At 42.1% G+C, this 26272-nt stretch overlaps 1 protein-coding gene and 1 long non-coding RNA gene across 2 annotated transcripts in view; one reads left to right on the top strand and one right to left on the bottom strand.

The window, feature by feature from the left end:
- matn4 (matrilin 4) overlaps positions 1-23703 on the top strand; it is a 38754-nt gene extending 15051 nt beyond the window's left edge. The window contains exons 4-22 of the mRNA XM_079509861.1: positions 396-554; positions 2000-2231; positions 5205-5327; positions 5722-5844; positions 11108-11230; positions 11962-12084; positions 12843-12965; positions 13914-14036; positions 14269-14391; positions 14970-15092; positions 16055-16177; positions 16526-16648; positions 17681-17803; positions 18353-18450; positions 18993-19124; positions 20472-20655; positions 20974-21126; positions 21616-21720; positions 22753-23703. Of these exons, the coding sequence (XP_079365987.1) occupies positions 396-554; positions 2000-2231; positions 5205-5327; positions 5722-5844; positions 11108-11230; positions 11962-12084; positions 12843-12965; positions 13914-14036; positions 14269-14391; positions 14970-15092; positions 16055-16177; positions 16526-16648; positions 17681-17803; positions 18353-18450; positions 18993-19124; positions 20472-20655; positions 20974-21126; positions 21616-21720; positions 22753-22811 (2475 nt within the window). The 3' untranslated portion in view covers positions 22812-23703. The remainder of the gene's footprint in view (positions 1-395; positions 555-1999; positions 2232-5204; positions 5328-5721; positions 5845-11107; positions 11231-11961; positions 12085-12842; positions 12966-13913; positions 14037-14268; positions 14392-14969; positions 15093-16054; positions 16178-16525; positions 16649-17680; positions 17804-18352; positions 18451-18992; positions 19125-20471; positions 20656-20973; positions 21127-21615; positions 21721-22752) is intronic.
- A 1437-nt stretch (positions 23704-25140) lies between these two features.
- LOC306929137 lies at positions 25141-25943 on the bottom strand. The gene is made up of 2 exons (XR_013790749.1): positions 25499-25943; positions 25141-25456 (listed from the first exon to the last, which is right to left on the bottom strand). It is a non-coding gene; the product is annotated as an uncharacterized lncRNA (long non-coding RNA).
- Between the last annotated feature and the right edge of the window lie 329 nt (positions 25944-26272).

The following is a 26272-nucleotide window of genomic DNA, read 5'->3' as shown; positions in this document are numbered from 1 at the left end:
TGCAGTGGTTCTCTACCTTTTCTGGACCTCACTTTAACATCTGTGGCCCACCCATCTGACCACTCAACTGTGGTCGCATGGGTGAGTAACAAGAAGCAATTGCATATCTGTGTACATCTACAGTACAGCATAGATATGCCTCTCTTCTGCAAAACTGTCCACTAGAGGGTGCTGAAAACAGCCACACAGCTATTCAACTATAGGCACACCTATTTTTTGGCCTTGCTATAAAAAAATCTTTAACAAGCTCCTGTTCAAGTGTAGACAATGAGCTCTCTTCTCTATAATTAAAATTCTCTAATCCTCTCCTCTCGCCCACTGTCTTCACTTGGTGAGTCGACTCATTCGGTTCAGTTAATTGATGTGTGATATAACTCTTCTTATTTCTACATCAGGTACTCAATGAATTCTCCTTGAAGGCCCACAACAAGCTGGAGGCCATGACAAAAGGCATCAATGAGATCATTCCCCTGGCGCAGGGCACCATGACGGGTCTGGCTATCAAATATGCCATGAACGTAGCCTTCACTGCAGAGGAGGGAGACAGGCCCAAGGTAAACGGATCTTCAACGATAATATACTCCATTGACATGGAGTCCCACAGGGGTCTATATATACTGTACCCGGGACCCTCCTTTTTCCCTACACCAAATCTCTTCAATTTAAATAACCGATCTACAAGCTCACAATGCAACGCAATGACTTCTGAGCTTGTGTAATGGATATTTTTACAGAATGTTCGCCAACAGAATACAGACGATTGGTTTCATGTGGTTAAAATACACAAGAAGTATATTATCAGGTACAAATTCAGATTCAAAAAAGGTATTAATCAAAATGGTACTCAAAAGTACAACCTGTGAAACATACATTATTGACAGAAGTGAGATTAGTTTGATGGTACCTATTTCAGTAGAAAATGGTGTATTTCAGCTCATCAGAGCATGTAAGACAAAAGGTCTCACATATCTTCATCAGAGATGAAATTGTAATGTCTCTATTAACCCCAGAGATGGAAACAGGCCCAATTAAAAGGTCTTCCCAGAGAAAGAAACGATACACTGGGATTGAAAGCTCTCTGAAATACCACAAAACCATGAATTGTCAGGCACTGCTTTTGCCCCTTAGCCCACATGAAATGAGAAAATAACTGGCTGTAAAATCTCTTTGAAATACCATTAATCCAGGATGATAAATTGCCTGAATCTTTATTTGAGGTTATTTTGACATTTGGCTTCCAACTCTCTTTAAAACTACAATCCGTACCCTTTATGTTCTATCTCAGGGGTTCTCACCATTTTTGGCCGGGGACCCCCGGAAATGCTTTGGCAATGTCTCATGACCCCTGCCCCGCCCCCTCCCGACCCCCAATATAAATTGACTGCTACAATAACCTTAAACCATTTTGGGCGGGAACCCCTTTTGGTGTTTTAAGCATTGATATAATTTAGCTATTGAAAAATAGCAGATCTACAAGCTCATAGCGCGCCACCGAGTGGCGCGCTACGAGCTTGTAGGTCTGCTATTTTTGAAAAATCGTGAAAATATTTTTTTATTTAATTTTTTTTGAAAATAATTTGGGGACCCCATAAAATAATTTGGCGACCCCCCAAGGGGTCGCGACCCACGGGTTGAGAACCCCTTTTATATCTGAAACTTGAACCTGGGTCTCCTGCATGGCTGACCAAATTTCTAATGCTCAAAATAGAGGCAATGGTAGCTATTTTACTACTATTTATCCTTCCTGAATGTTAGGGAGACCACATACATATAACATTTAATTCATTGAAATAAGTTCCGGATTGCAGAGACACAACAAGCAGTAGCAGCATCCTGCTTATGTATATATTTTGTCAACAGTTTGTCAGAAAAAGTATATTCATTCTTTGATTTAATTATTTGATTTGTTGACAGATCACGTCCTATAGTCTATCTCTGTCCACCGACAGGTTCCCAACACCCTATAATCAATCTCTGATGACATCCTTTCCACCGACAGATTCCTAACGTAGCCGTCATCGTGACAGACGGCCGCCCCCAGGACCGCGTGGCGGAGGTGGCCGCCGAGGCCAGGGAGAAGGGCATCGAGATCTACGCCGTGGGCGTGGCCAGAGCTGACATGACGTCGCTGAGAGCCATGGCGTCCCCGCCCTTCGAGGACCACGTCTTCCTGGTCGAGCGCTTTGATCTCATCCACCAGTTTGGACTGAATTTCCAGGATAAGCTCTGTGGTGAGTGGTAAAGGAGCATTCAGTGATTTGAGTGATTTGGAAAACCACCCAGTCCGCCCCGGTAACAAAATGTGCACATGCACACTCTACAGTGGGGGGAAGTGCAACAGGCCAACAGCATGTGCATCAAGGCCCGCCCCCACACGATCATGATTGGAGGAAGGCCCCTCTCATCCTGATTGGATGAAGGCTTTGCCACCCGCCACCAAAACTGAAACTAGGGTTTTTTGACCCCAGGGGCTCACTGGGGACAGGGAGGAACTCCTTATATGGTCAGCACACTCTATAGTAGGGAGGATTATCCAGAAAAAAAGAAAAAATAAGTGATATTTAGATTAAGTCAAATCACTGAATATACCTTTAAAAGGTTATTTTAGATTATTTTAGACAACCAGCTTCTTGGGATTTGAGTCTCAGCTTTTAACATTGTGTGGGTTCAAGTCCCCCAACTATGTTGACTATTATAGTGTCCCATTTGTCCAGTTTTGTAGGGTTTGTGTCCCCCTGGTGGTGTGGCTTTGAGTCACAACTTATTTCTGTGCTAGATACAAACACACCTGCATTGCCTTGCACTGCCTTTAGGTCATAGAGTATATAAAGGATAGAGACCGAACTGGAGTGTTAGCCCCGCCCCCCCCGCTATTCATTTCAGTGGAAGTTGCTCAGTGGCGTTTTGAAGCACCCGGAAGACTTCCGGAAGTATAATGATAACTCAATGGCTCGAGCGAGCGGAAGTTTAGCCTAGCCCAGCCCCGGACCTCAATTTTGAGGTCCGGGCCTTTCACGTGACGTCATGAACGTCCGTCCACTTCCATTAAGTGCTGCAATTCCACATTTCGCCAGTAGGTAGTGGCATCTTCAACGTTGGATAGCCTTACTGGGGGCTTGCTTTAGGTACTTTCCTTTCCATTGGCAAATGTTCATGGGGAGAATCATTTTAAAAAGAGATCCAGTAGGCCTAAATCACATTTGAATCTCACAAGCTGGTTACATCTTTTGAACAGAGCTGAATTACTACAATAGCCAAAGTCTTATTACAACATGGTAGATTTGTAATCCATGCTTCAGTTCAATAGTGTTGGCCTAGAGTTGCAATACAGTTAAGCTCTGTAGTAAATATGAAAATGAAACAGTGATGTTGAATCTTTCATTGGTTAAGACAGGAAGTGCTGAGTTAGATTTGACTCACTAGTTTGGCTTGCTATTCTACGGAAAATGTCTGTGGTGAGCTTGTAGATTCCTTATGTGTCTGGTGTGTATTATGAATATAATGTCCATTACAGTTATGTAAACCCTCACTATGAAACCAGAGAAAATCAACACATTTCGCACCACCGCAGGTTTGCTAAACCCAGCATAAAATAGGGATACATCTGGAGTTGAGTCTCCAGGTGGGATTTGCAGTTTGTGCCACAGGCTACATCAATCAGCCTAACATAATATATATGTAGTTAAACACATCACATGTGTAGACGCGATAGAAACATGCACCATGGCCTTTGAGCCTCAGAGAACTTAAAGGACCACTTCACCACTTTTCAACATCTCTTCATATAATTGGTCCTCACTAATGTTCATGATAAAACGCCACCATTTTTTCCTACTCATTCTGTGTCTCATAGGAGGGCTTTGGGCAGTTCGGACACCCATCCACCAGTGACATCATCATTAGGCAGATTTTTTTTAAACAAGATTTGTTTTAAAATATATTTAGATTTCTATTATCGTGAGAACGATGGCTTCAACTTTTGCATTGCAACTTTTCAGGAAAAGAAAGCCTGGATTCACCATCGATGATGTCACTGGTGGACGGGTTTCTGAACTGCCCACAGCCCTCCTATGAGACAAATACCACAAAAATTGTGGTATTTTATCATGAACATTAGTTAGGACCAATTATAGGAAGAGAAGTTGAAAAGTGGTGAAGTGGTCCTTTAATGCTTTCTCATATGTGCCTCTGTAAACTATTTAAAGGGCTGATATTTCCTATTACTGATATTATAGTTTTCATTACTGGACTGTTGCCCTCCTGGTAATCTGATCTTTATCCTGTTGCCCTCCTGGTAATCTGATTTTTATCCTGTTGCCCTCCTGGTAATCTGATCTTTATCCTTTTTGTTCCAATACAAAAAGGGGATTTTCAGCCTACATGATGGTGGATTGTTAATACGCTGACGGTGTGCGCTCTCTCTCTCTCTCACACACACACACACACACACACACACACACACACACACACACACACACACACACACACACACACACACACACACACACACACACACACACACACACACACACACACACACACACTAATTGTGGTCTTGCCTTGATGTGCAATTGGGTTTATGTATATCAAAGCTGCTTGCTTGTTTTGTCTCAAAGACACAACGAGCCTATAACCACCTATAACCACCCTCGAATGAAAACAATCATTTTTAAATGTTTGATGCTTACTGCTGAAGGGAAACAAAATGAATTGGCTACTTTACAATCTGGGATCATGTTGTGAATCTTCTCCAACTTTATTACTGTAACACGTTGTTTTAACAGTAGTAGCAACAAGTAGAGCAGTCAAAGGTTATACTAAAAGATAACACGAAAAGCTCCAGGGGCTTGTTTCCTTTGTGGTCCATTTTACTTAATTAATCATTAAGAAGTATATTTACATAAAAAAGGAGGGGTGGGAGGGGGACGGAGGATGCTACTACCAAGGTGTTCCTAGGGTCTTCTACTTCAAAATGTATTTTGATTGTGAGTCATTTAGTCTTTTAGGTTAGTTTTTAGTTTGCGTAGAGTAGGCATTTTTCCATGTTTGAGACAATCTTTTGGGGAACGAGATCAGATGAGCTGGGAAACTCACTCTCGAGAATTTTGGTATTGGTAGTATCTTAAAGACCAGACCCAGTGATCTTGATGATGATGATGATGATGATGATGATGATGATGATGATGATGATATCTTGTGTCTAGGCATGGACCTGTGTCTGGAGTCGGACCACGGCTGTGAGCATATCTGTGAAAGTTCACCAGGCTCGTACCACTGCTTGTGTCAGCCTGGATACACCCTCAATAAGGACCAGAAGACCTGCACAGGTGACACCAATGACACAATCACACTGACTGATGATGACAATGAATATTACTTGGCAATTCGTTAATTAATTTAACACATTCACGAAAAAGGTAATAATGAAAGAAGTTATGGGGTGGCCTTCGCTGAATGGGTAGAGAGGCCCCCTGGGCAACGTCCCAGGTTGGATTACAAGGTGTCCCTGAGCAAGACAGTGAATACCTAACCCCTCCCCCGTAAGCTCAAGTCTGAACACTAGGGCAGCAATCAATGAATGAAATACAGGTCAATCATGTGGTCACACCTCTAGAAATGTACAGGTAGGCCTATGAATTGATTCGAGTTGGTAAATGGATGGAATACAGTGTCACTCTAACCTTGAGCTTATATGAACATTTTTCACTGTGTGTGTTTCAGCCATTGACCTGTGTGCTCAAGGAAAGCATGACTGTGAACAAATCTGCATCAGCTCACCTGGTGCATTTACCTGTGACTGCAACAAAGGATACTCACTCAATGAAGACAAGAAGACCTGTTCAAGTTAGTCACGCACACACACACACACGTACGCACGCACGCACGCACGCACGCACGCACGCACGCACGCACGCACGCACGCACGCACGCACGCACGCACGCACGCACGCGCACACACACACACACACACACACACACACACACACACACACACACACACACACACACACACTCATCATCATTATCATCACATGCATTCTCGTGTCACTGCACACACGATTAGTGCGTTTGATTCTTTGCTCATGCTTGGCTTTAACGTTAACCTTGTGCTCCAAAGTACTCCAATCTGCCCCAATGCTTTCAGCAACAGCTTTGTTTGTGACAGAAATTCACAATAGTTGGGGGGGGGGGAAAGGAACATTTCCCCCCAAACTTGCATTTGCATTAAACAGAATACAAAACAACAGTCCCCTGAGTTGTTTTTATTCACTCTTGTAATGAAAAATCGAAGGTGAGACATCTGTTAAATTCTTAAATCATTTCATTCAGGGTAAGAAGGTGGACCTTTCAGTTCCATTTCTACACTTTCAACAAGAAATATGGCCTGGTCATATTTAAAGGGATAGTTCACCCCAAAAAAACAACTGTTTTTCTATCGATTACTTATCGAATTGAAGAATTGAATTGGACAATCGTTCCCTATGGCAGGGGTTCTCAACGTTTTTGGCCGGGGACCCCCGGAAATGCTTTGGCAATGTTTCGGGACCCCCGCCCCGCCCCCTCCCGACCCCCAATATAAATTGACTGCTACAATAACCTTAAACCATTTTGGGCGGGAACCCCTTTTGGTGTTTTAAGCATTGTTATAATTTAGCTATTGAAAAATAGCAGATCTACAAGCTCATAGCGCGCCACCGAGTGGCGCGCTACGAGCTTGTAGGTCTGCTATTTTTGAAAAATCGTTTTTTTTTTTTTTTTAATAATTTGGGGACCCCCTAAAATAATTTGGCGACCCCCGGGTTGAGAACCCCTGCCCTATGGGACACATGAGACTCTCTGTGTCTCCACATACACACGCACACACACACACACGCTTCTGCTTGTCTTTCTCGCTCTGCTGCTTATTGGCCTCGCTGCTTTTCTCCTCCTCAGTGATCGACTACTGTTCGTTTGGGAACCACAGTTGTGATCATGAGTGTGTGAGCGTGCTCAATGGCTACCACTGCCGCTGTAAGGAAGGATACAGGCTCCTGGAAGACGGCAAGACCTGCCAGCGTGAGTAGAGTGTTATATACATGACTACACACTGCCAACCATGCTCCCTATTTACTTCAGCATCTGTCTGCATGAGCATGTGCACGTGCGCACACATGCATACACGAACACACACACAAACACACACACACGCGCACGCACGAACACACACACACACACACACACACACACGCACAAACACGCACACGCACACACACACACACACACACACACACACACACACACACACACACACACACACACACACACACACACACACACACACACACACACACACACACACACACACACACACACCCACACCCGTCCCACACATTACCCATAGTTCACTTGAGTTGACCAATCTTGCATTCACAGATGAGCACACATGCATGCAGGCTTGTTTTGCCCCCTGACCCAAGCACGTACAGTACGCAGACCTGCACATCTCTCTGTTTGTATCTGCTGCAAACAGAACACGGGAATCCTGTTGACAGGAAAAAAAATTTACTTGAGGTTAATTTACGACCCCCAAGTAAGGGAAATGTTCGGCGCTCGCCTTTTTGAAGCCGTGGCATACCAAGACACGGATAACACCATGTAATCTAGCAGGGTGTTTAACCCACATACCACAGAGAGTTTACGTAACAAAATAGACAGCATTCCTCAGAAGAATTCATGTTAACGTGGCTATGGGTTCGTCCAATCTCAGTGCTGTTCAAACACCTGTTTTACCTAGTACCTGATTACACAGATGGTCATTTTCAGAGCTTATAAACAATGCCTGGTACTTTTTGTGTGTTTGTGTGTTACAATGAAGCAACGCTGGTTTTTACTGGAAACGTGGCCTAGATATTCTTTACGGAATAACGTTGAGAATAATACAATTAAAGGGAAATCAATTGTACAGTGTCATTTATCTATGTCTTATGCTCAAATAGTATTGTGTCCCTGTCCAGTATTGTAGGCTACACTCACTAAGGTTCACAGATAAGCAAAAGGTCACTGTACAGTAAGTATACCAGTAAGACGCCTGTTGAGAACTCTAGTTTTCACCGGCTGCCGGGCGCGGCTGCACTAATAACTTTGGGGCAGGACCGTCTAGATTTTGAATGGACAGGTGGGCCTGTTGAGAACTCTAGTTTTTGCCGGCTGCCGGGCGCGGCTGCACTAATAACTTTGGGGCAGGCCTGTCTAGAGTTTGAAATTTGAATGGACAGGTATAAGTCAAAAGGGAGACATCGAAGAGTAAGGATGGATGGGGAAGGATCAACATATGGAATGTCAGAACAGCTGGTTCTGACATATCCATTGGAGATCTAAGGGTTTGAGGTCAGATGTAGAGTTGCTGGCCAATATTGATAACATCAGGGATCTCCATATATGGGCTTAACCACGACAGAAGGTCTCATTTTCTATGACATCAGGGTCTCCAAATCTCCATCCCTGATGATGTCACATGATGTCACGAAACCTGGGCACCATATATGGTGCCCGACCAACACACTAATGGTGCCCGACCAACACACTGACCGGAAATGCACGATTCCATAGTTAACTGCGACCTTCGGTCGCAATTAATAGTTTGTGCGCATAGAACATGCAATTCAGACATACAAAAAACATGCACTTACTTAAAGGACCATACCGGTGTCATTGTCATGAGGGGGACACTTCAAACTACACATTTAATATAGCCTACTATGCCTTGTGTAAAATAGCCTACTAAAAAAAGTGGGAAAAAAAGAAAAAATCTAAACAATATTTCAAAAAATCTACCGTAATAATATTTTCAATAACAAACACAATCTGAGGGTGATCATAGTTATGTTACTAATAGTTTTACTGTAGTTATTTTGTAGTTGTCTTCATGTACTGTAACACCCAAATAGAGACAAAACATACATAATCATCATCATCATACTCCTGGCATTGCAAAGCAGTACAGCCAGTGTTATCAGCCTTGCATGGCACTGCTCTGAATACAAATAAAATAGGTTGCTGTTTACAGTCTGTTCGTCACAAAAGTCAAGCCAAATCACTCTGGGAGAGATTGAAAGAGGAAGACAATAGTAACTGTCTGTTGTCTAGATAGAACATTGACTCATATTCCTCAATATGCATTACCTTTAAAAGCATCTTTATTTAACTTTTTTCCAAGTCTCGTAAAATGCAATCCAATGGCTACCTCGAAAATCAAACAAAACTACTGCATGCTGTGATTCATTCAAATGATTGAATGAAATTAAATGAATTTCAAATACCATGAATTGTAGTCAGACTAATAAGCACGCCAATGATCCTGTAACTTGACATTCATAGAGGAACATACACGAGAAACCATGGTGAAAAGACTTACGCAAATGTGCACACGCGCGCGCACGCACACACACACACACACACACACACACACACACACACACATACACACACACACACACACACACACACACACACACACACATTACACAAACACACACACACACACACACACACACACACACACACACACACACACACACACACACACACACACAAACACACACACACACACACACGTGTGAATGGGTGAATGTAATGCACAATCTATGTGAAGTGCCTTGGATAAAGGCGCTATATAAATGCACCATTTACCACACACAGTGTACTGTATATGACATTGTTAGTAGTATTAACCTATGTGTGTGTGTTGTTTAGCCATAGACCTGTGTGCTGAGGGGAAGCATGACTGTGCACAAATCTGTCTCCCCGAGCCGGGCGTCTTCACCTGCGACTGCAATGAAGGATACACACTCAACGAAGACAAGAAGACCTGCACACGTTAGTCTTCTCGTCGTTTACATTGTCTCCAAAGTCATTAAAACCTTAACGCACTTTAGGTGAATAACTGAGTCAATGTTAACTACCTCAGTTAACTACCTCAGTGCGCAGTTAATACATTATGAATTTCATTCGTAAAAAGACGTTGATTTTCAAACTGTACTGAAATGAATGGAAAACAATTCCTCCGGTTTCCTGGAAAATCTGACTAACTACTGCAAACTTTGGAAAATGACCAGCAGCACTGTCAATTGTGTACCGTGAATGGTAGTCAGGCTAAACATACTGACAGGACGTTATAAGCAGTATTAATGTGTGTGTATGTGTGTGTGTGTTGTTTAGCCATAGACCTGTGTGCTGAGGGGAAGCATGACTGTCAACAAATCTGTCTACCCGAGCCGGGCGTCTTCACCTGCGACTGCAATGAAGGATACACTCTCAACAACGACAGCAAGACCTGCACACGTTAGTCGGGCCGTTTACATTTTCTCCAGAGAAACGACGCTTCTGAATTTTAGTAGAAAGTCTTTTCTCCAGGGATTATTTTCAGCTCAATCTTTGGAAATGCATTTAAACGTGATTATAAGCAAAAGTAACTGCACAGCCAAGTTCTGCGTGTTGGATTATGTGTCTCAAGCAAGTTTCAAGATCAAGTCTTTGCAAGTTTCAAGATCAAGTCTTTGCAAGATGATTTCCAAATGGCACTGAAATAAATGGAAAACAATGGTTTCCTTGAAAATCAACCTACTGCATACTTTGGAAATGGCCAGCAGCAATGTCAAGTGTACAATGATAGACAAGCTAAACATCAGATATGTGGACTCGAGACTCGACTTGGAATCGAGTAAAGAAATGTGTGACTTCAGACTTAGGCTACTTGATGAAATTTAAAAAGAAAATACTTGACTTGGTCTTCAATGATAATGACTCTTGACTTGACTTGAGGCCTCTCTTCTTGACTTGAGATGTCAAGTCTTTACCAGTCACTTGATATCTTCCAACAAGCTTAGTACTTACTTCGGACTTGAAACAAAAGGTTTAGAACTAGGACTTTACTTGGGACTTATCAGTCTTGACTTGAGACTTGACTTGGTACTTGCCTATCTTGACGTTGGACTTGCAAAACAGTGACTTCATCCCAGCTCTGCAAAAACACACTTACTTACACAGGTGTGCATATGGCAATGTTTGTACTCACAGACAAACAGGACGTTATCAGCAGTATTAACCTGTATGTGTGTGTGTTGTTTAGCCATAGACCTGTGTGCTGAGGGGAAGCATGACTGTCAACAAATCTGTCTCCCCGAGCCGGGCGTCTTCACCTGCGACTGCAACCAAGGATACACTCTCAACAACGACAGCAAGACCTGCACACGTTAGTTGGGCCGTTTACATTTTCTCCATAGTCATTAAAACATTACAGCTCTTTAGGTGATGAATTGGGCCAACGTTCACTATACCATGGTTATTAAGTTGTGAATTTTAGTAGAAAGTCTTTTCTCCAGGGATTATTTTCAGCTCAATCTTTGGAAATGCATTCAAGCAACGATAACGTGATTATAATCAAAAGTAACTGCACAGTCAAGTTCTGTGTGTTGGATTATCGGTCTCAAGCAAGTTTCAAGATCAAGTCTTTGCAAGTTTCAAGATTAAGTCTTTGCAAGTTGATTTCCAAATGGCACTGAAATAAATGGAAAAACAATGGTTTCCTGGAAAATCAAAGTACTGCAAACTTTGGAAAATGACCAGCAGCAATGTTAAGTGTGTACCGCAAATGGTAGTCAGGCTAAATATTATTATTTATTTTTTTTGCGGCTTTCGCCTTTATTTTATATTTTTTATAGAGGGACAGACAGTAGGCTGACAGGAAGTGGGGGAGAGAGATGGGGGGGGGGTGACATGCAGTGAGGGCCGTCGGGATCGGGAGTCGAACCCGCGGCACACTGCCAGGCTTGGGCTACCGGCCAAGGTGCCTGGACCGCTGAGCCACGGCCCAGGCCAGGCTAAACATTCTTACTTACACTGGTGTGCATACTGTATGAAGATATGCGTATAGAAACAGACAGGATGTTATCAGCAGTATTAACCTGTACGTGTGTTGTTTAGCCATAGACCTGTGTGCTGAGGGAAAGCATGACTGTCAACAAATCTGTCTCCCCGAGCCGGGCGTCTTCACCTGCGACTGCAACCAAGGATACACACTCAACGACGACAGCAAGACCTGCACACGTTAGTTGGACCGTTTACATTTTCTCCAAACAAACGACGGAATTTTAATATAGAAAGTCTTTTCTCCAGGGATTATTTTCAGCTCAATCTTTGGAAATGCATTCAAACAACGATAACTTGATTATAAGCAAAAGTAACTGCACAGTCAAGTTCTGCGTGTTGGATTATGTGTCTCAAGCAAGTTTCAAGATCAAGTCTTTGCAAGTTTCAAGATCAAGTCTTTGCAAGATGATTTCCAAATGGCACTGAAATAAATGGAAAAACAATGGTTTCCTGGAAAATCTACCTACTGCATACTTTGGGAAATGGCCAGCAGCAATGTGACCAGTGTACAATGATAGACAAGCTAAACATCAGAGATGTGGACTCGAGACTTGGACTTGAGACTCGACTTGGAATCACATGACTTCAGACTTAGGCTACTTGATGAATGTTTTTTAAATACTCGACTTGGTCTTCAATGACTCTTGACTTGACTTGAGTCACTTGATAGCTTCCATCAAGCTTAGTACTTATTTCGGACTTGAAACAAAAAGTTTAGAACTTGGACTTTACTTGGGAATTATCAGTCTTGACTTGAGACTTGACTTGGTACTTGCCTATCTTGACGTGGGACTTGCAAAACAGTGACTTCGTCCCAGCTCTGCAAAACACACTTACTTACACAGGTGTGGATATGGCAATGTTTGTACACACAGACAAACAGGACGTTATCAGCAGTATTAACCTGTATGTGTGTGTGTGTGTGTGTTGTTTAGCCATAGACCTGTGTGCTGAGGGGAAGCATGACTGTCAACAAATCTGTCTCCCCGAGCCGGGCGTCTTCACCTGCGACTGCAACCAAGGATACACTCTCAACAACGACAGCAAGACCTGCACACGTTAGTTGGGCCGTTTACATTTTCTCCAAAGTCATTAAAACATTACAGCTCTTTAGTGATGAATTGGGCCAACGTTCACTATACCATGGTTATTAAGTTATGAATTTTAGTAGAAAGTCTTTTCTCCAGGGATTATTTTCAGCTCAATCTTTGGAAATGCATTCAAGCAACGATAACGTGATTATACCTGGGGCAATATAGTAGGACCCATCAAAAGTAACTGCACAGTCAAGTTATGCGTGTTGGATTATCTGTCTCAAGCAAGTTTCAAGATTAAGTCTTTGCAAGTTGATTTCCAAATGGCACTGAAATAAATGGAAAAACAATGGTTTCCTGGAAAATCAAACTACTGCATACTTTGGAAAATGGCCAGCAGCAATGTCAAGTGTACAATGATAGACAAGCTAAACACATGAGACTTGGACTCAAGACTCGACTTGGACTCGAGTCACTATAATTTTATAACTTTAGACTTAGGCTACTTGCTCTTCAAAATGCTCTTCAACGCCAACACTTGACTTGACTTGAGGCCTCTCTTCTTATTACACTAACACTAACCCTAACCTCAGTCTTAACCGGCTACGTAGGTCGGACCCTAACCTCAGTCTTAACCGGCTACGTAGGTCGGACCCTAACCTCAGTCTTAACCGCCCACGTCGTAGATCGGACCAACGGGATGTCTGAATTATGGGCAGTCCATCTTATTTGGGACTTGAAACAAAAAGATTAGAACTTGGACTTTACTTGGGACTTAACAGTCTTGACTTGAGACTTGACTTGGTACTTGCCTATCTTGACGTGGGACTTGCAGAACAGTGACTTCGTCCCAGCTCTGCAAAACACACTTACTTACACAGGTGTGCATATGGCAATATTTGTACACACAGACAAACAGGACGTTATCAGCAGTATTAACCTGTGTGTGTACTGTATGTGTGTGTTGTTTAGCCATAGACCTGTGTGCGGAGGGGAAGCATGACTGTCAACAAATCTGTCTCCCCGAGCCGGGCGTCTTCACCTGCGACTGCAATGAAGGATACACTCTCAATGAAGACAGCAAGACCTGCACACGTTAGTTGGGCCGCCACACAAGAACACACACAAACTCACACTTATAAACGCACGCACACACACACACACACACACACACACACACACACACACACACACACACACACACGTATTCTCTGTCTTTTCTGGATTGCATAAAGGAGACTTTATGCAATGTGCTATTGCGCCGCATATACACATGAGTGCAATCAAAGACACGCTCATAATGACTGCTGTTGTGTGTGTTGTTCAGCCATAGACTTGTGTGCTGAGGGCAAACATGACTGTGCACAAATCTGTCTCCCCGAGCCGGGCGTCTTCACCTGCGACTGCAATGAAGGATACACTCTCAACGAAGACAGCAAGACCTGCACACGTTAGTCATTTTCTCCAAAGTCATCAGAACATTACCGCACTTAATTTCTCCAGGGATTATTTTCAGTTCAATATGTGCTTTTGAAATGGACAAACAACGATTACATGACCTTTGACCTGCGTGTTGGATTACAGTACCTGTCTCAAGCAAGTTTCAAGTCTCTGCAGGTTGATTTTCAAACTGTACGGAAATGAATGGGATCCAATGGTTTCCTGGAAAATCAAAGCCTACTGCATACTTTGGAAAATGACCAGCAGTAATGACCAGTGTACCATGAATTGTGTGAGGTGTGGACTTGAAACTCGACTCGAGTCACAAATTTGATGATCAAATCAAAAGACTACTTGGATTTCAACGCCAACGACTCGACTTGACTTGACTTGAGCCCTCTCTTGACTTTTCATGTTACTTATTACCTTCAACAAGCTAGGATTTATTTGGGATTTGAAACTAAAAGTTTAGGACTTCAACTTGACTTGGGACTTGTCAGTCTTTCTTAACTTGGGACTTGTGGGACTTGCCTGTGTTGACTTGGGACTTGCCTGTATTGACGTGTGTGTGTTGCGTGTGTTGTTCAGCCATAGACCTGTGTGCTGAGGGCAAACATGACTGTGCACAAATCTGTCTACCCGAGCCGGGCATCTTCACCTGCGACTGCAATCAAGGATACACTCTCAACGAAGATAACAAGACCTGCACACGTTAGTTGGGCCGTTTACATTTGCTCCAAAGTTAATAAAACGTTACTGCACTTAGGGGAATAATTGAGTCAAGACCTGCAAGACTGAACCTCAGTGTGCGGTTAATCTCCAGGGATTATTTTCAGCTCAATCTGTGTTTTTGAAATGAATTCAAACAACAATAACGTGAAGTATTATATCAAAGGCATTAAACACTAATAAATACACCAATAACCAGACATAACAGCAGAGTCAAAATTAAGTATTTAAGATTATACTGTAGTTAACAAAAACTAAACTAAAGCCTAAAACTAGTTGTGGAAATAAATGGTAAACTAGACTCTAAAATAAAAATAAACAATATTATACACTTACAAAACTAACGAAAAATATGTTTATTGAGAGTGGGATGTTATGTTTGTATTTCACATGAATGAATGAATGAATGAATGGATGAATGAATGAACGAACGTTTTAACATTTGAACGAATGAATACATATAAATAAATACATAAATACTATAACTATTACTGAAACAAATAAAAGCTAAACTCAAACTAAACAACTTAATATAAATGCATAGTATGTAACTTTCACTGTAACATTGTTTTACTATGCCTTTAAACAATAAATTAGCAAAAGGACTCTGTAAACTCACTGAAACGAAACAGAATAAAGGCTAATAAAAGACAATAACTCTGGTCGGATTAAATCAGATTAAATAAATAAATCCTTGGTGAGCAGTAATGGCATACAGTATTGTATATCTCAGGCTTAACATGCCACACGTACCATCGGTATGGTCCTGTACATTCACATGCATAAAAGGAACATGATAATAAAATAAATGACATGAGAAATCATGGTGCAAAAAGACTTACATATTGTGCATACACTGGTACAGTATGCATACTGTACACACAAACGTGTAGATGTACAGGTATTAACCAGTGCATGTGTGTGTATGTGTTTGTGTTGTTTAGCCATAGACCTGTGTGCTGAGGGTAAGCATGACTGTCAACATATCTGTCTCCCTGAACCTGGAGTCTTCACCTGCGACTGCAATGAAGGATACACACTCAGCGACGACAAGAAGAGCTGCACACGTCAGTCAGACCGACACACACACACACACAAACACACAGACAGGCAGACACACAGACACACATCATGTATCGTTATTATTTTAATAATGGCTTCACATGCACACACAGCTACACACATACTGTACAAACAAATACAGTTTGCAAATACGTAACCAGGCTGTCAACATACGTATATTCACACACAACATACACAAGTAAAGCCAAGCATACGCTCATATTGACTGCTATTGTGTGTGTGTGTGTGTGTGTGTGTGTGTGTGTGTGTGTGTGTGTGTGTGTGTGTGTGTGTGTGTGTGTGTGTGTGTGTGTGTGTGTGTGTGTGTGTGTGTGTGTGTGTGTGTTGTTCAGCCATTGACCTGTGCGCTGAGGGCAAGCATGACTGTGAACAAATCTGTATCGCCGCTCCGGGCGTCTTCACCTGCGACTGCACCCAAGGATTCAAACTCAACAAAGACAAGAAGACCTGCACAAGTCAGTCAATTCCACTCGGAACAGAAGATGTTTTTCTTTGCATCTCCTCAGTCTCTGTAGCTCTATTTTTTGTATTCATCTACAGTTACTTTTCCTTTAACTAAGGGACCAGTCGAAATTTCGAAAAGGGGGCTCTGGAGGAAAATAGGGGAGGGCCATGTCTTTTTCATTTTAGTCAGAGGGAGGGTGAGCTAATTTTACTTCGAGTCCAAGGGAGGGTGATCCAATTTTGATAATAAAATAGTCCGGGTTTTATATATATATCTAATACTACAGGTTTTCTGAATTAAAGTACAACTTTGGTCAACGATACCCCTCTGTTGCTGTCACTTGGTTCTTCCCAACAGGACCGGTGTTCATTGTTTCCCCTATGTGTCAATCATTGTGCTTGGCCTATCCAGACAGTAGGCGTGTGTAGAATTTGGCCAATCAGTGACGCTCGCACGAAACGACTGGAACACACTTGTCTAGAGATTATAAACTAGTCAGAGAACAAACAAGTATCGTTATGGCGTCTCACAACAGCGTTAGGACAAATGTCCGTAGTAAAAGTAAAAGCTAAAGTGTTGTGATCGCTGCCGTCGTTCGGGTAGCGTCTGTCACGAGCAGCACTATTTTGAGTAAGCCGCGCAATCAAGTATACACTACAACCCCCAATTTTCATTAGCTTGCATAGCTTGCTGTGTTTTATGATGTAAAATTTAGATATAATCTGCCTCTTACAGCACATATGGAGTTAGACTGATGAGATTATACCAAGATAGATATGTTTTGAGTGTAATTCTCATTTAAGCTTCAGCAGGCATACTGTTCTGTACTGTCTATGGTGTGCATGAGTTAGGTGTTTTCAAATAGTAAAAAAACAAATGTTGGATGTGTCTATAACAGTGGTCTTCAACAAGGTGTAGACCAATTTCTTCCCTATATCTCAGTAACAAAAACACACACATATGGAGGTTACATTACCCACTCCCCTATTTAACTCCTTTGTATGAGTATGTGCTTATGTGTGTATGTGTGCACTGTGTGCAGATCTGGACCTGTGTAACACAGTGGAGCATGGCTGTGAGCACCTGTGTATAAGCACCCCAGGAGCCTACAACTGTATCTGCCCCGAGGGTCAACTGCTGCAAGACGACGGCAAGAGTTGTGGAAGTACGTACAATCTATACTGTATATTATATCTCTGTCTGAGTCAGGCACTGTAACACTGTGGTTCTCAAAGTGGAGTCCGGGGACCCCTGTGCGGTTCCAAGGGGTCCCCAGCAAAATCAGTTAAAATGCACTAATGGGTGGCTGCAATTCGAAACTGGCCAGAGGAAAACAGTCACCCCCCCCTTCACTGTGTATATTTTTTCCTTTCTGACCGTTTATAACTTTATATGATGCCTTAAATGTTCTGATGAATTGATGAAGGACCGCAATGGAAGCAAGCCATAGGCTTTCTTGGGTTTTAAATCCTCTTAACGGACCTTGTATTGAACCGTACTTTCCTGTGCTTATTTCTGCAAACTATTAAAAACCTACAGTATATATAAGCCAATCTACAACTCAGAACTACTGAGCTGCAATTCCGCTATTTTCTGTGTGTGGTTATTTTCTCAATTCGATTTTTTGTATTATCTATGACATTTTAAACGTATGTTACTACAACATTGACCGAAATAAACTAAACTACTAAACTCATCTGTTCCTCTCCCCAAGCCTGCAGGTCAGCCAACATTGACCTGGTGCTGGTGATTGACGGATCCAAGAGTGTCCGTCCGCAGAACTTTGAAATGATCAAAAAGTTTGTCAACCAGGTAGGAATTTCTTTGGTCATACTGTATGTACACTGATATATTTCACATCATATAACGTGTCGCATATTGGATTAGATACCTGTCAGTGGGGGGTGTTGAATGCCATGGCAGGAGTAGGACGTGAGGTAATATGTCCTTTTCGTGGGGGCTCCTCACTGGCAGGTGAGCCAGTAGGACCACAACAGCAGTGGTGAAGTGTGTGGGAGTTTTTTTTTTGCATCGCGGCAAGATTGGAAGCAAAAAAGGGTAAAAATGTAATCAACATCAAACCACCGTACCTCTGAATTTAAACTTTGATCTGCACTTGCTGTACCTGGATAAGTTGAACTAGCCCCATGTACAGTGAGTGCATGTGTTTGGTCCGACTAGTCATTGGTCCGAAACACGACAACCAACCTCAAACCCTAACCTAACCATAACCGCAAGCACGGGACTAGGCGCTAGTCCGCATGTCGAACCAATGCTCCGTCGGACCATAGTATGCCTCCCCATGTACAGCATAAGGATCAGATGACTCCTCTCCTCTGTGTTGTTGTGTGCAGGTTGTGGATTCATTGGATGTGTCCCTTCATGGTACCAGGGTGGGTTTGGTCCAGTACTCTAGCCGAGTAAGAACAGAGTTTCCTCTGAACATGTACCACACAGCTGACGAGATCAAAGCTGCTGTTATGAAGGTAAAAGCATACATTATTAATATTTAGTTACTCTCCTTTTTTCCCCCTTTTCTTTAAAAAAAACAAAATTAACCTATTTGTAACTTTGGCTATTGGCTAACTAACTATTGTGTGTCCACAAATGTCACAGTAGAAGTGTTATGGTAAATACTATTTGTACAGATTTATTGGGAACACTAGAAACTCTAATACATTTGGGGAATATGCAAGTGTTCTGGGGACATCAAAAGTGGGTGCTTGATAATGGCCCCTACACACTGCGCAGTATTTGCTCCGATTATGCTGTCGGGGAGCCTTTTTGGTGCTCGCCGACAAAACCGATCTGACGCAAGATCAGGATTGGTCACCGACGTTTTGCTCGCTGTGTGTGTAAGGCTCTGAGAGAAGATCCATCGCAGATATAAGTGCTCGCCGGTGCCTTCCCGAGCATTTCTGAATATCTAGCAGGTTTGATATTTGACTCTCTCGCCAACTGGACATCATACGCCGGTATGAACGGGGTTGCGACGGCACCCCGAGAAGGTCCATATTACAGCCAATGAGAGCACAGGAGAGCTGTGCTCACAGACAGTAAAATTACTCAGGATAATGTTTGATTCGTTATGGATCTTCATCAATCAAATCCTGTTCATTTATTTATACTTAAATGGTACAAAAATAGCCAATCTTCAAGTTCACAACTCATTACATCCGAGATATGTTGTGAGCTTTTTTTGTTAAAGGAGAATTTCGGACTAGAAGGCTTTCTTACCTTTATTTGTAGTTGTTACCTACCCACCAAAGAGGTCCAGGTGTTATTTTGTGCAAAAGTGCATTATTGGCTATTTCCCCTACCATAAGCCCTTTGTGCTAATTCGCTTATTTCCATCGAAAAAAGTAGTAAAGTGTGCCGCTTGGGATACTATTTACATTATGAAGAGGGGATATATACAAAAAAATGATTTTTGAGCGATGGAAATAAGCGAACAACAACCCTCATTGAATTCCATTCAATGCAATTCAATTCATTGAGGGCTTATGGTTGGGGAAATAGCCAATAATGCACTTTTGCACAAAATAACACCTGGACCTCTTTGGTGGGGACGTAACAACTACAAATAAAAGTAAGAAAGCCTTCTAGTCTGAAATTCTCCTTTAAATGTTCACATAATGACATGCCCATAATAGGGACACCAGATTCAATGTGGTTAAATTAGCAGTTAGGCCTATAGTATTTTTGTCTCCGCTTGATACTCATTTCAACACCCACTATAAAACAGTGTGCAGATCAGTTGAAGATTAGATCCTGGCCGGCTGGCCCATAGCTTGAGAAATACTCATTTTCATGTTTGACTCCAACCATGCTAGGTGGACTACATGGAGAAGGGAACCATGACAGGCCTGGCCCTGAAACACACGTTGGAGAACAGCTTCACAGAGGCTGAGGGAGCCCGCCCCGCAGAGCGCAACGTCCCCCGCATCGGGCTGGTCTTCACGGACGGTCGCTCCCAGGACGACATCACAGAGTATGCCAAGAAGGTCAAGGAAGCTGGTGAGATATGCAGACAAATGTCTCTCCATCACTGTTGTTTCTGTCTTTTTTAGACCACTGTTTCCCAAACAGTGGGTCGGGATCCATTTGTAGGTCGCGGAACATTTTCTGTGGGTCTCGAGTAAAATATTCACTAAATGTTTAATTATTATTAAAATAAATCTCAAGTTAAAAACATATTCCAAACTTTTTCAAAAGAATTCCCTAAAAGAAATTAGAGGGGAAAAATACTTCTCAGGGAGACATCACATTTCTCTTCTGTGTCTCAAGCTCATAGGTTTGGGAACGACAATAACATGTCTTTGGGTTTCTATACAGGCATCACCATGTATGCCGTGGGCGTAGGGAAGGCTGTGGAGGACGAGCTTCGTGAGATCGCCTCTGAGCCTGTGGAGAAGTATTTCTACTACACCACTGACTTCTCTGCCATCAACACCATTGCTGAGAACCTCAAGCTCAATGTCTGCCCAGGTACGTTACACCAGCGGGGCTCAGTGTGTGTGGCACAGGGACTACAAGGCGGTCCTCGAGGACATTTGTGGGGGTTACTCAGTTTAATGTCACCAATGTCTTTGCATTTCTGGGATAGTGAGGGGCAGGACTGAGCAGAGGATTGAACCCAGAACAGTACCGGTTTCATAGTAGGGCGCTGATCCGATCCATTGATCCAAGCCGGATCACATGTAATTGATTGATGATGACATGCACGCAGCAGATGGGTGGGCCGCGAAGGCTTTTGACATTTTCAATTCGGCCCATATTTGGCATACTGTCATAAATTATCAATAATTCAATTAGTGTAGGCTATCTTTTGTCTGTTACTTTGTACGGCAACTTTAGCAGAATGGAAGATCACTGTGTTAATGGCTCATCATTATCTTTTTCATCTCTCTCTCTCTACACTATCACACCACTCTCTCTCTAACTCCCCTTTCTCTTCGTCCACTCTTCCCTCTGCAGCCGAAGTTAAGGGGGAGACTGAGGTGAAGGATCCATGTGCCTGTGAGAGACTTGTGGAGTTCCAGCAGGCCACCCTGAGCACTCTGGAGCAGCTTACACAGAAATATATCCTTTCATGTGTCCTACAGTCCTGCACACAACCTCCTAAAACCAGCAACTTTTTAAAATGAGGGCTTTCTTCCCAGAAAAATCAACATAGATGTGCATAGTAAGAGCTGTGCTTTTAGCACCCTCTGGTGGACGCAGACAGACATAGTCATTGCAATAGTTTACCTCGCTTTGTGCAGCTCAGATAATCACTTGGTCGAGATAAGAGGAGATTTAATTTGCTGTTGAAATCTTTGGCTTCATCAAGGCTCATACATAGTCTGGATTTGTCACGAGCCGCGGTGAAGAGCAAACCACCGCCACCGCTCCAGCCCTTCTCTCTGTTTTTACTCACCACCGCTCAACGTTATTTCAGCTCCGGTGGTCAGCTCACCACCGGAGCGGTGGTCACCTCACCACCGAAAAACCAGACCATGAATAGGCCTTTAGCGTGGTGAGGGGTGCTAGCTGAGGCATTTCAACCCAGATTTAGCACTACTTCAGCAGCCACTAGGCTATTTTTTCCACTTTTCCTTCTCTCTCTCTCTCGCTCTCTCTCTCTCTCTCTCTCTCTCTCTCTCTCTCTCTCTCTCTCTCTCTCTCTCTTACTGAGGTACATTCACCACTGGTCAGGACAAAATGCTCCCTTGTCTGCTCAGGGTGTTTAGAAACACACGTGAGTGTGCATGTGTGTACATGAATGTCGGCCTGCGCGCATGTGTGTGTGCGTGTGTGTGCGTGTGTGTGTGTGCGTGTGTGTGTGTGTGTGTGTGTGTGTGTGTGCACACACAGTACAGTACAGTACAGTACAGTACAGTACAGTACAGTACAGTACAGTACAGTACAGTACAGTACAGTACAGTACAGTACAGTGGTGTAAAAAGTACTCAAATTGTATCAATACTGCAATGTAGAAACACTCTGTTACAAGTAAAACTTCCACTGAAGTCGTGTTGTAATAATAATCAAAATCTACAAAGTAACTAGTAACTAAGGTTTTCTATTGTTATTACTCTTGGTCTGTGTGTTTGTCTTTAACCCTCGGTGCACTGGGTGCCATGACGACTCGCTTGGAAACCCTGGAGAACCAGCTGCTCTCCAGGAAGTGAGCTGTCGCCCCGGTGACTGAACAGGAAGTGACACATGCGGATGAGGAAGTGGAAATGCAGGGAGGCTGGAGAAGGAAGAGGAAGTGGGTGAGGAAGAGGAGGGTGACTTCCTTTGACTGCATTTTCGCAGGACGGAGCCAAAGATTCAATAAATGTGCACGTAGACTCGTTTCCCAAAGCGTCCATAGCATTCTTCAGCATGTCTTTGTACCATCTTTTACCTGAGCTGTCAAATATTGTTATTCAGCAAGCATAAATTAATAACCATTGAACCTTCATTTTCTCCACAAATATTAGTATCACATACCTAATGGCTCAAGGGATTTGTATTACAAAAATCACACCCGTGTGAAGTGAGGGGCGCAAATATAGTAACGTCTAACTCATGTTGATTAGGTGATGTAATGGTGATGTAAAACAAATGGTGCAAACACAAACATTAAACGCCATTAACAATAAAGAGACAATATGACGTAAATGACACATTATGACATAATTTTTCCCTTCATTGTCAATGCGTTTACAAAACAAACATTGAACTAAAGACAAACATTAAACCTGTGTATAGGAGGGGCTAGCGCCCCTCAAAAAACACTGGTGTCTATGAACGCTCTCGGAAATGAGTCCAAGAAGGATAAAAGCTATACTACCAGGCTCAAATAAATCTTATCTAATAGCTATACAATCTCACCACACATTTGAGGGCATTGTCCATGATGCGTGTTTTTGTTTTTTGTTTTTTTGCAGAATTAAACCTACAGTAGATTATCAACAAATTAAATTACATAATTATGTTATATACCCATAGCACAGTGGTTCTCAAACTTTTCTTTTTTCTTTTTTTATTTCAAGGACCCCCACTTTGCTACTCATTATGGCCATGTACCCCATAACCCCATAACTCTGAGAATGTTACTCTTGTAACACTCTCAGAGTTACAGACCTGTATTAATTTTGTATTAATTCCATGTGGTTCCTAATGATCAATCCTTTAGCTAGGGACCCCCTGGAAGGCCCTCAAGGATCCCCGGGGGTCCCCACTTTGAGAACCACTGCTGTAGCATAATGTGATGGTATTTCTTTCATCAGTGATGTCCAAAGCACACAGCACTGTGTGTGTGCAGATATACAGGATTCCAGGCCTGTAGGTTACATTGTACAGTACATTTGATCATTGAATTGAATACAGTGAAAATATCAGTATCTCTAGTCACACAGTATTAAACACATAGGCTACACAGTTTGTCCACTTGTCTTTGTGCCCTATTTATACTTGATCTGTTTTGTACGGTTTGTTAAATATGATGTATTTATGATGGAATTTTATACCAGCAGTAGTTATAACAGAGGAATAAAAGGAGAGGAGAGGAGAGTGGAGGAGAGCTAAATAGAGCTAAAATTAAGTGTTATTATTACCACTCCCGATATGGAACTCTTCAGGGTCAAATCCAAACCCTGACATTCGTCATAGCCATAGGCTAGTTCCAAATGTTTAGTGAAATAGACAGTAAGTCAATGCAATAGTTCCAAATGTTTAGTGAAATAGGCAGTAAGCCAATGGAATAGTTCCAAATGTTTAGTGAAATAGGCAGTAAGCCAATGGAATAGTTCCAAATGTTTAGTGGACTAGTCAGTAAGTCAATGTAATAATCATACATATTGAGCCAAAATAAACATAAAAAAGTAAACATCAAAGAAGAAATTAGCTCTACTGTGCCTTTCGTTTACTTTAGCCTAGAGGGTGTACACTAACTAGACGCTATCCAAAAGGCTTTTTCCAGCTATCACTATATACCAATTACCCCAAGCATATTCATGGATACAAAATATTTAATATAATATTTAGATCAAGATATCACAACTCCATGAACCTAAAACCAGTCAAGTCAAACCAGTGCTACACATGTTCTGTCTGCATTTCCTAAGTTCATTTCAGAGTGGCATGTATGGTACAAGATGTAGCATGGACTTTAAACCCAGTTCAGTCAGAGCTATATCCATTGGTAGAAAGTGCCTACTGTATTTAGTACTACAAGTAACTAAGTACATTTACTCAAGTACTCCTCCTACCAATGGCTATATCATACTAAGTTTGATTACAGTATCGCGTAACTAAGTATGACTAACATTGTGATTTGGGCATCTGTTTACACAAACAATGTGCCGAGGAGAAAGGCGATACTGTGGCACAAATGCTGTTCTGGAGAAAAACATTATTGCTGGTTTAAAGTTGCCTTTGTGAGTCAAGACTGCACAGTAAAATATGGAGTGCTGGGTCCATTTACACTGTCAAATTACCACTCTGGATTTTGCTGTGGGAGGGAATTTGTTTTCTTTTTTTTCCTTTTTTTCCAGACACTCATGCTCCATATACTATCAAACAGTCAATAATCAACAATAGTCCAGTTCTGTAAACGCAGCAGCATGATCTGAATAAGAACTCTTTTCGGCTTCCTGAGCCAAAGAAAGTCTGGCGAGGACTAAAGTTAGTGGATGGTAGAAGATCTGCTCTGATCTTCAATGTTTGTTTCTAAACTTTAGATCAACAACCTCCAATATGCTTTGACATAATTAGTCTCAGAGATGTCGCCATTTCTGAACAAAATAATTCTTCAGTTCGAATAGGTTCTAGTACTTAACAAGTACTACACTGCCAATTCCTCAATGTTAATTTGTCCATTTGTAACTGTGTGTATACATTTGAATACCTTTGTACATAATTTAACAATCAGATATTACAATGTAGGCCATTGCAAAAAAGCATTGCTTTCCACCAGTTCCTACCCTAAAATATTCAGGAGTTCTGCCTGCATTAGCGGTGTTACCACGCCATCCCGCATCGGACTAATGCTGCTGTGTGTATATTGTAGCCTACCTGTTCCCTTGGCCTCACATGGACAATGTGTGATGTAAGTTACATTATGATGCCACTGTGACAGAGACAGAGACAACGGTATCCCTAGGCAATGTATGTAAAAATCACCTGGCGATTTGGTCCTCTCGTTTTAGACTTGTATGGCAAAGGCTGTAATGGATTTATACCCCATCGTATTTGGTTGTCTGTACTTTTTTGTATATTTTCTAATAACCTTTTTTTGTATTGTTCTGAAGACACCCTGTATCACGACACAAAAGGCAATAAAGAGTGAAACTTTTAAATACTTTGTTGATGTACCAGTATTTTTTTTAAACACACATTACATGTCCTGTTTCTCGATTCCATACAGAGCTTCAATTGTTGAATGGATTTGAAGCTTTAAATATGGATGCTTACAATAATACTACAGCTGTAAAACAAATCACTTCACTGCTAGACAGGATACCTCCCAACTACTACTAAATGTGAAATGATAACTACAACAGAACTACGAATATGAATGTAGTTGTTTATTTAGTCATAGTACTAATAACAACAACAATAATAATTAGAGAAGTCGCAATTTTGAAAAATTGCAAAGTGT

Source organism: Electrona antarctica (assembly GCF_951216825.1).
Source record: "Electrona antarctica genome assembly, chromosome: 9".
In the NCBI taxonomy this organism is placed as follows: domain Eukaryota; kingdom Metazoa; phylum Chordata; class Actinopteri; order Myctophiformes; family Myctophidae; genus Electrona; species Electrona antarctica.
This window is presented reverse-complemented; position numbering and strand designations above follow the sequence as displayed.